Source organism: Pseudophryne corroboree (assembly GCF_028390025.1).
Source record: "Pseudophryne corroboree isolate aPseCor3 chromosome 3 unlocalized genomic scaffold, aPseCor3.hap2 SUPER_3_unloc_20, whole genome shotgun sequence".
In the NCBI taxonomy this organism is placed as follows: Eukaryota; Metazoa; Chordata; class Amphibia; order Anura; family Myobatrachidae; genus Pseudophryne; species Pseudophryne corroboree.
The window spans coordinates 370,143-382,993 of NW_026967509.1; the positions used below are offsets into that span (position 1 = coordinate 370,143).

The 12,851-nt window shown below is 47.5% G+C and overlaps 1 protein-coding gene across 1 annotated transcript in view; it reads left to right on the top strand.

Annotated features, from left to right (window-relative positions):
- Nucleotides 1-12,851, top strand: part of LOC134983660 (uncharacterized) — a 211,576-nt gene that overhangs the window by 130,294 nt on the left and 68,431 nt on the right. The window contains exons 8-9 of the mRNA XM_063949327.1: nucleotides 764-1,575; nucleotides 9,529-9,630. Coding sequence (XP_063805397.1) covers nucleotides 764-1,575; nucleotides 9,529-9,630 — 914 coding nt within the window. The remainder of the gene's footprint in view (nucleotides 1-763; nucleotides 1,576-9,528; nucleotides 9,631-12,851) is intronic.

Genomic DNA, 12,851 nt, shown 5'->3' on the forward strand with positions numbered 1-12,851 from the left:
ATTAGGGGGGCGTGGCTTTACAGACATGGAGTAAGCAGCCTTTGATCAGCGCTCTCCATACCAACTATCCTGATTCCATATCCGGGTGTCCCTGCTGTGCCCTGTGCGGCATCTGTGGTGTGGGGAAACTTGCGCTGACCCCGCTGATCCTGCTCCAGACTGTGTACTGCGTCCGCCATGCTAGTGAGGACCCAGAGAGTACTGCGGGGATTGGCGCGCGGGAAGACGCCGCGCCATCAAAGATGGGAGAGGCTGGAGCTGAAGCTGTGGCTCATGCACATGACAGCGCCGGGTGCAGAAGACGGTGGAGACAGCGGATCAGCGGGGTAAGGTCTGCTATACGCTTGTGCCCTGCTGTTCCTGTTCTCCTGAGCCCCAGCCCTGACGCCATTGCCACACATACACCCACCCTGCGGGGGGAGATGAGCGCCTGCTGAGAGGGGGAAGAATACATCTGCCTGAGCCCTATTACTGCCTGCTCTAGCCCCAGTAACTCCCTGCTGATATGTGAACTGCTCTACTGTTTATATCTGCTGGGACCCCTGGATGCTTGTGATCCCCATGCTCTACAGTGATTGCAATGTGAGACATACAGTGGTGGGAAATTCCGCCATTTTACCTCTACAGTGCCTGTGTGTCTTGGAAGTGTGGGCATTTGCTTTTCTATGACCGATGCTTGGTCTGATTTATACCCTGCACAGTATCTCTGCTATTTTATTCTATACTATTGTCCTCTACCTGAGCACCTCTCCTTGTACTACAGCAAAATGGTGAAACCGCAGCAATCAGCTGCTGCTAAGCTGAAGAAATACTCCCAGTCGTCTAATCCTATCTGTAAAGAGGTGACCCCTGACCGTGACTCCTCTCCTCCGCCTAAATCTCTGCGTGGCTCGGCCGCCTTGGATGCTTCTCCTGATGCTGCCCTACAGAAGGTCCTGGAGGCTGTGGCAGCTAGCGAGGCTAGGCTGGCGTATAAAATTGGTCAGGTTCAATCTGACCTGTCTATTATACATCATGACCTTCAGAGGGTCCGGGAACGTGTGGGTGAGGTGGAGGCCCGTACGTCCACCCTTGAGGACTCAGTGAAGCCGCTGGGGGCAAAGGTCACTACCATTATTGCCCAAATAACGGGTGTACAACACAAACTGCTAGATATGGAGGGGCGTTTGAGGAGATGTAATGTGCGATTCGTAGGTCTCCCGGAACGTGAGGAGGGACAGTCTCCTGAGAAATTTGTGGAAAAATGGCTCACTGACAGTTACGGAATGGAATCCTTCTCGCCCTTTTTCACCGTGGAAAGAGCTCATAGAGTCCCCTTCCATCCTCCTCCACCTGGGCCGCCTCCTCGTACCTTGATAGCTAAACTCCTTAATTACTGCGACAGAGATGTTTTGCGACTGAATTGTACTAAGAGCCCGCTGTTGTGGAATGGCTCCCGCGTGCCGTATTGCCTGATTTTGGGGTGGAAGTCCAAAAGAATAGGGCCCAATTTACCCGTTAAGAGACGTCTTCATGAGCTGAACATATCTTATGCCATGCTATTCCCTTCTAAGTTGAGAATTGTGGTGGATGGAGGCGAAATACTTTTCCACTCCTCGGGAGGCCTCTGTGTGGCTGGACACTGCCAGGCCAGCGAGACGGGCTATGGCTGAGGATTAAGGACGCGTGGCTAACCTTCTGCTGTGGACGCTCTCTTTTACATTTAGGCCTAATTTTTTGCTATTTGTAGAGGTGCCAGGGAGAATATATTGAAAGTCGGCCACCTATTTCCACTTTGTGTAACTACTAAGTTCATGGGCTCTGGGTGGGCTCTACAGTGTGTTCCCTTGCTGGCTGGTAGCTGGGTAGGGGTAGGGGTAGTCAGGGGGTCTGACTTAGTCAGTTAGGCATTGAATAGGTTCCACTTAGGGGAATCTCGGGGTTTGGGGCCTTTTTTATAGTTTATGCTTCATGCTACAATGTTATGTTCTATAGAATGTTCTTGCAGTTTTCCCTGTGGGGGGATGCCTTAAATGTATGGAGGGCGCTGAGACATGTCTAGTCGCCACTGTATTTTTTGCCTGCCAGTTTGCCATTGGGTATTTAGAATTTTGATACGTTTTTTTTTTGGTAGAAGGGGGGAGAGGGGCTAGTTTTTGTTGTAGGGATCCAAGTATGCAAATGTTTGGGGTGGTATACAGGGAGGAGGGTGTGGGATTTAGGAGTAAAGGTTTGGGGCGGTAACTGGGGGAGTAGGTATCCGGACTGTTTTTACAACTGTTGAGATGTGTTTTTTTTTCTTCTTCAACTGCATTGTGGTACGTGGGAAATGTGTATTTCTGTGATATTGGGAGTGCAATGTGTTACATGCTGGATGATGTGTGGGCTGGCGGAGTCTCGGTTCTACGACACACTATGGTACTATGACAACTAATTTAATGAAATTTCTCTCCTGGAATGTACAAGGCCTCAATGACAAGGTTAAAAGGATGCTGGTCCTTAGACAGCTCAAGCAATTTGGGGCGGACATCATTTGTCTGATGGAGACCCACCTAGTTGGGGCTAGAGTTCTGTCTTTGAAAAAACCGTGGGTGGGTTGGACTTACCACTCAACCAATACCTCCTCTTCTCGAGGGGTCTCCATCTTGGTCAGGAAACATATTCTGTTCACGATAGAGCAGGTGCAAATTGACCCCTGGGGTAGATCAGTTTTTATGAAGTGCCAGATTCACTCCGTATCTCTTGTGCTGATAGCACTTTATATACCACCCCCGTATTCCCCGGAAGTCCTTAAAAAAACGGCAGAATTTCTTGCTATATTCCCTGATGCTCCAGTCATTAGCCTGGGGGACTATAAAAACACCATAGATCTGTCCCTGGAAAGACTTACGGCGCTTTTCTGGCCAGATTGGCGCGTACTGAGCAACCGTCTAATACTGTGGTTCGTCTGGTAGGCCGTGACGGCACTGTATATGACCAAACCCGTGACATAACCAATCAATTTCTTGACTACTATAATCATTTATATAGCACTAGGTTGACATGCACGGATGAGGACCATCTGTCGTATCTTGATGCGGTCTCTCTGCTGACACTGACCCCTGATGCACGCGATTTTCTTGATTCCCCGATTTCTCTGGCTGAGCTGGAGAGGGCCATAAAGTTCTTCCCTGGCGGTAAAGCGCCGGGGCTGGACGGCATACCTGTAGAATTCTATAAGAAGCACGGGGAATTTTGCGCGCCTAGATTGCTGGCTCTCTATGAAGGGATGTTCAGGGAGAGTCTATATCTGAGGCACTGATTATTGTTCTGTTGAAGCCTGATAAGGACCCCACTAGAATGGAGTCGTATAGGCCCATATCCCTGCTGCCTACCGATGTCAAAATCCAAGCTAAAATACTAGCGATTAGACTTAACTCAGTTATTGCTCAGCTGATTCATGCCTGGGAAATCTAAGGAGATTGTTTACTCATCTGCAGGTCGCCCCTGGGGACGACCACTCCTCGATTATAGTTTCATTGGATGCTGTTAAAGCGTTTGACTCGGTGGAGTGGAAGTTCCTTTGGGGGACCATGGAGAAATTTGGGATAGGTCCTGGTTTTATTAAATGGGTTAAATTGATGTACTCAAACCCTAAAGCTAGGGTATCGGTTAACGGCTTTATCTCCTCCTCGTTCCCGTTGCAGATGGGGACTAGGCAGGGCTGCCCCCTATTCCCCCCCTATCCCCTATTCTATTCGCACTGGTGGTGGAGCCGTTGGCGTGTTTCATTAGACACGCTGCGACCATATCCGGTTTTAAAATTGGTCCAAGAGAGGACAAGATAGCTTTGTATGCAGATGACATATTGCTTTTTGTTTCCAACTATACCGTCACCATGCCTATAATCCTTACTATAATTAATGACTTTGGTATGTATTCAGGTCTTCTGATAAACTGGGGCCGCTCAGGGGTCAGTGTCCGGAGACTCCAGTTCCCTCCCACTCCATTGGGTGGAAGTCTTTAACTACTTGGGAATATGGATATCTAACGACCCATCTCGGTATGTAACTCTTAACGTACAACCCCAATTGGATTACTTGAAGTCTCGGATAGCGGTATGGGGCAGGCTCCCGCTGACTGTCACCGGGAGAATTAATCTCATTAAAATGACGGCACAACCTAAGTTGCTATATATATTACAGCATTCCCCGATTTATATCCCTCAAGCGGTATTTAAGCGCATGGACAGTTTCCTCTCCTCCATAAATATGGTCTAACAAGAGAGTGCGAATCAAACTAGACACCCTAACTCGGGACAGAGACTCTGGGGGTATGGCAGTGCCATGTTTTAGATTTTATTATTGGGCCACACAACTGACACATATTTATGACTGGCTTAGGGACGAGGCCGGGTTGGATCTTCCCTCTCTGGTGGTATCTGCTTTGGTTCCTGGACTCACTCCACTGCACTGCTTGCTGTCTGGTAAGAACAAGTTAATTGGCTTACCGATATATTTAAGCAGGCTGTGATGATTTGGAAGCAAGCTGGGATTCTGCTTTTGAGTGAGGGCTGGGACCCGGATGCCCCATTAGATGGTACCATTGGGTTTAAGGAACTGAGGGGTCTTAGGGGCAGATGGGGTATCTATGCTATTTAGTGATGTGCACCGGAAATTTTTCGGGTTTTGGTTTTGGGTTCGGTTCCGCGGCCGTGTTTTGGATTCGGACACGTTTTGGCAAAACCTCACCGAAATTTTTTTGTCGGATTCGGGTGTGTTTTGGATTCGGGTGTTTTTTTCAAAAAACCCTAAAAAACAGCTTAAATCATAGAATTTGGGGGTAATTTTGATCCCATAGTATTATTAACCTCAATAACCATAATTTCCATTCATTTCCAGTCTATTCTGAACACCTCACACCTCACAATAATATTTTTAATCCTAAAATTTGCACCGAGGTCGCTGGATGGCTAAGCTAAGCGACACAAGTGGCCGACACAAACAACCTGGCCCATCTAGGAGTGGCACTGCAGTGTCAGGCAGGATGGCCCTTCAAAAAAATAGTCCCCAAACAGCACATGATGCAAAGAAAAAAAGAGGCGCAATGAGGTAGCTGTGTGACTAAGCTAAGCGACCCAAGTGGCCGACACAAATATCTGGCCCATCTAGGAGTGGCACTGCAGTGTCAGGCAGGATGGCCCTTCAAAAAAATTGTCCCCAAACAGCACATGATGCAAAGAAAAAAAGAGGCGCACCAAGGTCGCTGTGTGACTAAGCTAAGCGACAAGTGGCCGACACAAACACCTGGCCCATCTAGGAGTGGCATTGCAGTTTTCTAGTGAGAGGATGAGTGCTTCCATCCTCATGTGAAGCTGAACCACTAGCCATGAACATAAGCCAGGGCCTCAGCCGTTCCTTGCCACTCCGTGTCGTAAATGGCATATTGGCAAGTTTACGCTTCTCCTCAGACGCTTTTAATTTTGATTTTTGGGTCATTTTACTGAACTTTTGTTTTTTTGATTTTACATGCTCTCTACTATGACATTGGGAATCGGCCTTGGCAGATGACGTTGATGGCATTTCACCGTCTCGGCCATGACTAGTGGCAGCAGCTTCACCACGAGGTGGAAGTGGATCTTGATCTTTCCCTATTTTAACATCCACATTTTTGTTCTCCATATTTTAATGTGTGGAATTATATGCCAGTATATATAGCAATGGCCTACTACTATATATACTGCGCACAACTAAAATGCACCACAGGTATAGAATGTAGATTGATAGTATACTTAATGGATGACAAGTGACGACACAGAGGTAGGTACAGCAGTGCACTCTGCACTGTACTCCTGCTATATAATATTAATTATACTGGTGGTCCCCAGTCCCCACAATAAAGCAGCACACTGTGAGCACAGATATGGAGTGTTTTTCAGGCAGACAACGTATACTGGTGGTCACTGTCAGCAAAACTCTGCACTGTACTCCTGCTATAGCTGCTCCCCAGTCCCCACAATTAAGCAGTGTGAGCACTCAGCACAGATATATCATGCAGCACACTGAGCACAGATATGGTATGGAGCGTTTTTTTCAGGCAGAGAACGGATAAAAACTGGTGGTCACTTATCAGCAAAACTCTGCACTGTACTCCTAACAGCTGCTCCCCCAATCCTACCCACAATTAAGCAATAAACAACCAATCAACTGTCTTCTACAATAAACGGAGAGGACGCCAGCCACGTCCTCTCCCTATCATCTCCAATGCACGAGTGAAAATGGCGGCGACGCGCGGCTGCTTATATAGATTCCGAATCTCGCGAGAATCTGACAGCGGGATGATGACGTTCGGGCGCGCTCGGGTTAGCCGAGCAAGGCGGGAAGGTTCGAACCTGCCTCGGACCCGTGTAAAAAAGGTGAAGTTCGTGGGGCTCCGGTTTCCGAGAAACCGAACCTGCTCATCACTAATGCTATTGGGCAGTTATACTCTGGGAATGTGTTTAAATCATTCTCACAACTACAATCGGATTATCAGATTCCCTATACTTATTTTTATCGCTACCTACAGTTGCGGCAGGCCTGCTCCGCCCAATTCCCTGACAACTCGATCCAGCTACAACAGTTCCCTGTTAGGCTAATGCTACTATCCCTGGATGGTTCCCACCTTACGTCCCAGATATACTCTAGCCTGCTCGCTTCAAACCTTGTGACTGACATGCCACGCCTTCGTTCACAATGGGAGGCGGACCTGGGGCCCTTGTCTCAGGATGCATGGGACGCTGCCCTGACTGGTCCTCGCACCTCATCCACTTCAGCGAGATTTCAGCAAATTCAATGATTCATACTGCACAGAGTATACATTACACCTATACGTCTGCTTCAGCTGGGGGGTAGGGGGGATTCTAGGTGCCCTAAATGGAACTTGTTGGAGGGCACGTTCTGGCAACTTTTATGGTCCTGCCCTGTGGTTAATTTATTTTGGGTTGAGATTATTTGCGTTCTGATTTCCACCGTGATACCCTCAAACGCTTGCACACCTGCTACAGGTTTGCTAGCGGCTTTCGATGACGATGCTCTTGATAAAAACATGCAACGGTATATTGCCAACCCCTGTATCTGGCCAAGGTCTGTATAGCCAGACTGTGGATGTCCACTAGCGGCCCTTGTACCGCGGCCTGGATCTCTCTTACTAACGAGGTTGTCAAACACGAAAAGTATGTATATATGAGTAGACATGCTGAAACAAAATACTATTGCATCTGGGAGAGGTGATTGAACTCACCGTATAAGCACCGATAGATGTGTCTCTGACTAAAATGCTGTTGGTCGCATGGTGCTGCTTAACTAAAATGTCAGTTGGTATGATTATGATTCGTTGACTTTACTATACTCATGCACTTCAGTATGTGTCTGAACACAAGGACCACACGTGATACAAGGATATTTCACACAGTTATTTATTTGTGTATCTTATTCATCTGTATGATTTTCTTGAGACTACCAAATGCAATGTTACCATTGTATTGTATCTCAGTTGCTGGGGAGGGTTTGTAGTTTGTTTCCCTTTTCTGTACTGTATATGAAAAATTCTCAATAAAAACTTTTGAATGAATAAAAAACCCCAATCTATTAAGTCCCCCACTCTTACTGCCCTAAAGCTGCTCGCTCCGCTCACCGTTCACTGCCGCAGCCTACTGACGCTGCTGAAGCCACGGCTGTATTCTGGGACCAAGTGTGCCCAGTCTTTCCTGCACGCTCCAGACACCTGACTTGCAGACACTTTTGGCTCAGGCGGGAGCACTTGCTCTCCAGATAACACGGGTGCACAGCTCCCGTTACTACTGAGGACAGAAGGGGCTGCCCACAGTCACTGGAGACTGGCAGTGATACTGGGAAGTGCGGTGGCTGCCATTTTGGATCCTGGTGCCCGGCCATCACATGCTTTGCCTTCTGCCTTCAATAAGGTTTAATATAAATAAGTGTCCTGACGGCTGGACCCGGGTCACTGCACTAAATTGAAGCATTTGCCTGGAGGTGAAACTACCTTGTATTTATATGGCACCACTATCATCTACTTCCTCTCAGTCTACATGCAGAGCCCACTATCAAGTATCGTCTGAGTACAGCTCATTACACTCTGATTACAACCTCACACTATATTATTTTGTGGATTTATTCACTGAATATATTCAGCCATTTGTGTGTCTCTGTGCTGAGTACTTCACGTCTGTGATCACGCTGACCTCTAGTGGAATTTCTCGGTCATTACTGTGTTATTTAAGTTGCATTACATCATGTTTACTTGAAATTTTAGCTCGGATACCCCCGTCACCCCGACTAAGAAAGTCATTTTGAACGGAGTCATCTTGATGTAACCTCCTGACAGCGTACTACTGCTCCTTTTATTTATAGACCGTTTGTATTTTCCTATCTCTGAGAGGTCAGTCTCTTTGTAGTCAGCTTACCATGCCTCCAAAAAAGGTTAAAAGGTACCAAATCTGCCCCACCTGTCCATCTCTTTGGTATCTTGAATTCAGGTGGTCCTTCTGAGACTACTACAACATCATCTGCTTCTTCTTGTCAGATGCACAGCCCAGCTGTAATGGCTGAAGACGTCTTAAGATACTCTAGATCAGGGGTGGCCAACCAGTCAGAGACAAAGAGCTAAGAAATCTTGTTAGGTACATCTAAGAGCCGACTTCGAGCCGAAGGCGCACTTGCAAAAATGGGGTGTGACCTTGTGCCTGCTAGGCCACGCCCCTGGTATAAAATACATTGGAAAAGCCAGATCCAACATAAAAGACAATGAAAAAGCCACTTCTACATCAAATAATTGAAAAAGCCAGATCCGCATAAAATATATTGAAAAGACAGATTCACATAATACACTTCAGTTCCCCCATGTGTCACTACAGCCAGCTCCCCCGTGTGTATCAGTTCTCAGTCTACGTAGTGCTGCTGCATGTCTGGCTGGAGTGCAACGGTTTACAGATCTCTTGTGACTTTGAGTGTTGGGAGCCTCATTTGAATAAAGAAAGAGCCACATGTGGCTCAGGAGCCACACGTTGGCCACCACTGCTCTAGATGGTCCTGTTACTTTACGCTCTATACATTCTATGTTATCCACATTTAAAGACTGAACTAACCTCAGAACCTAACTCTAATATTCAAGCTTTGAGGTCTGATATCAGTGAGATTGGCACTTGTACAGACTAAGATGAAAGAGATTGTTGTGTCTCACAAAGATCTGATTTCAGCACGGCACCCTTCAGGAAGACACGGTCTCTATTTGTGATAAAGTAATTGATTTAGAAGACAGGTCTCTGAAAAATAATATCAGAATAATGGGCGTTCCGGATTCTGTTACAAATGCTGAGCTTTATGATAATGCCACGGTCTTCTTTTCAGAAACTTCCTCCGCAGGCTTCAGCCGCGGACCTTCTTATTGATAGGATCCATAGACTCTCAAAGTCCAAACAGGCCCCTAACCAAGAACCGATGGACACTCTGCTTAAGGTCGACTTATTTCATATTAAAGAACGCATTCTACGGACTGCTTTGTCTTCCTCAGGCACAGCTGAGTTCCTGGATAATCTGCAGATATTTCCGGATATTTATCCTTGTTATGATTCCAGTACTTCTGACCAGAGGAGATCTTACGACAATGGCCAGGGTACTGGAAGGGAATGCTGGTTACGGGAGCAGGAAAGCCTAGTAACCCCTGGCGCCCTAACTCCGTTGTCTCGCCCGTGTAGTCAGAAATCCCCTGCGAGACTATGGTTGCTTGAGCCCATGGCAGCCGCGTTTGAAGGGCGGATTATGTCTGCCCAACTCCGATGTCCCCTCAAGTCTTAATGGGAGACAAAGGGAAATCCGAGACAGGGTGATAACAAGGGGCCCTCTGACTGAACAACCAGGCCAGGGGCTACAAGCTAACTAACAAACCAGAAGTATGTGCGGAAAAACCGCCAGGGAAAAGGACAACCAAAATCCACTAGTCCGTTACTCCTACCCAGCACCGCTGGATACCAGAGTGGATCTGTGGGAGCGGAATCCTCCGCAAAAAGCTCCGAAACATAAATAACAAATAATAAATAGTAAGCGGTCAAGCCGCAACACACGGCTACGCCGCGACTCACGAACACCACTGGATGTCAAAAGGTGCTCGGTCAGGACTCCAGGTACAGATGACAACTTCCGAGTACAGAACAACCGAGGACAGGAACGACCGGATACAGCAGGACTGGAACACTCTCTGCAAACAGATTCAGCATACAGGAAGCTATTACCGGCGTCTGTGAGAAGCCCAGGAAGTGTATTAAACAGGGAGTCCTCCAATCAGCTGTTTGGAGACTGATTGGAAAGATGCCATACAGCTGCCTAGCTGCATGGCCAGGAAAACAGGTGCCTATCTAATTTACATGGACCCAGCAACGGGGAACGCGGTCCGCCAGTGGCGTCCCCGTTGCTAGGGTCCGTGCGGCTCCGTGCGCCCGGCGTCTAGCGTTGCCAGGGAGCCGGCGGCTGTACACGCACGGCGTCCCTGGTTGCTGAGAGCACGCAACTGACTCTCTGCAGATGCCTCTCTATCAGGGTCATCATACAAAAGCCCTAAAGACCCCAAAAAGGCATCTACTGACAACAATGCCGGATCCTCTGCTTTTAAACCAAAAGCCCAGGTCTGAGGATCCCCCTGGAGCAAAGAAATAATAATTCCGACCCGCTGAAACTCAGTCCCTGAGGAGATTGGTCTTAAACGAAAATAAAGTTTACAGGATTCTTTAAAATTAAAAAACTCCTTCCTATCACCAGAAAAACGGTCAGGCAAATGCATTTTTGGTTCAGGGACTACCCTCGGGGAAGTTCGTAAAAGATCTTCCTGTGACTTCACCCGAAGGGAAAGATCCTGAACCATCTGAGTAAGTTCTTGAATCTGGCTGACTAGGAGTTGGCCAGGATTTGGCCCTAAACATGTGGGATTCATGAGGCCGAAAAATCAACAAAACTGAATAAGGAAAAAATCAAACCCTGTTTTAATTTTAAGTTTTGGTGTGGCCGGTAATAATGTTATGATTCCAGTACTTCTGACCAGAGGAGATCTTACGACAATGGCCAGGGTACTGGAAGGGAATGCTGGTTACGGGAGCAGGAAAGCCTAGTAACCCCTGGCGCCCTAACTCCGTTGTCTCGCCCGTGTAGTCAGAAATCCCCTGCGAGACTATGGTTGCTTGAGCCCATGGCAGCCGCGTTTGAACGGCGGATTATGTGTGCCCAACTCCGATGCCCCCTCAGGTCTTAATGGGAGACAAAGGGAAATCCGAGACAGGGTGATAACAAGGGGCCCTCTGACTGAACAACCAGGCCAGGGGCTACAAGCTAACTAACAAACCAGAAGTATGTGCGGAAAAACCGCCAGGGAAAAGGACAACCAAAATCCACTAGTCCGTTACTCCTACCCAGCACCGCTGGATACCAGAGTGGATCTGTGGGAGCGGAATCCTCCGCAAAAAGTTCTGAAACATAAATAACAAATAACAAATAGTAAGCGGTCAAGCCGCAACACACGGCTACGCCGCGACTCACGAACACCACTGGATGTCAAAAGGTGCTCGGTCAGGACTCCAGGAACAGATGACAACTTCCGAGTACAGAACAACCGAGGACAGGAACGACCGGATACAGCAGGACTGGAACACTCTCTGCAAACAGATTCAGCATACAGGAAGCTATTACCGGCGTCTGTGAGAAGCCCAGGAAGTGTATTAAACAGGGAGTCCTCCAATCAGCTGTTTGGAGACTGATTGGAAAGATGCCATACAGCTGCCTAGCTGCATGGCCAGGAAAACAGGTGCCTATCTAATTTACATGGACCCAGCAACGGGGAACGCGGTCCGCCAGTGGCGTCCCCGTTGCTAGGGTCCGTGCGGCTCCGTGCGCACGGCGTCTAGCGTTGCCAGGGAGCCGGCGGCTGTACACGCACGGCGTCCCTGGTTGCTAGGCGCCGGGCCGCACCGACGAGCGGACCCCGGCGCCTAACAATCCTGCTATTCTGAAAAAGTGGGACACTACTGTTGACAGTCCTTCATGACACTTAACCTAAACCAATCCCGGAGGAGTTGTCTTCCGTCTCGAAGTAATATGCTAAAATAGTAAGACTTTTGCAGACTGTAACATGTCCCAACTGGGACTAAGTTACTGGGCATGGATCTATGTTTGGGCCAGATTTATTTGCTCCTGTTATTAGTTTAAAACATATATTTTTTACTCTTTATTTCTGTGCTATTAAATTGCTATATGGTCTGATATTCTTTCCACTGTTACGTTTCATAATACCTTTCTAGAATGCTTAGGTGTTCAGGTAAAGCATGACTGATCCGTCTAACTTCCTGTTGCCTTTATAAGTGTATTGGTAGTTCCTACATTGGATATCAGGCCATGTTCTTGGCCTTTACCTCCTTTGGATATATTGGTTACATTGAGATTTGAGATTTCTTTGTACAATTGTTACTATGATTAGATTTTGCCTCTCGTATGGCTACTTGGGGTAGTCGGTGGGTTTCCCTTTTAGGCCCGACCGCCACCTTTTTCTACCTTTCTGTTACGGTTCCCTAGTGACGGAATCTCTAGCTCCTTTATGGACGCTATTTCTGTTTGTCTCCCATATTTGTTCCCTATTTTATTTTTTCTGTTATTTGATAGATTGAAGTATGCACACGCCCTACAGACTCTATTGGACTTTACACAGGTGATCCTAGATGTTTCATACCATGATCTGATCTCTATCACGGTGAAGTTTTTAAGTCTTAATGTAAAAGGTCTTATTTCTCCCCGTAAGAGACGTCTTGCAATAAAATATTTCACTGACCAGAAGGCGGCGGTGGTAACCATTCAGGA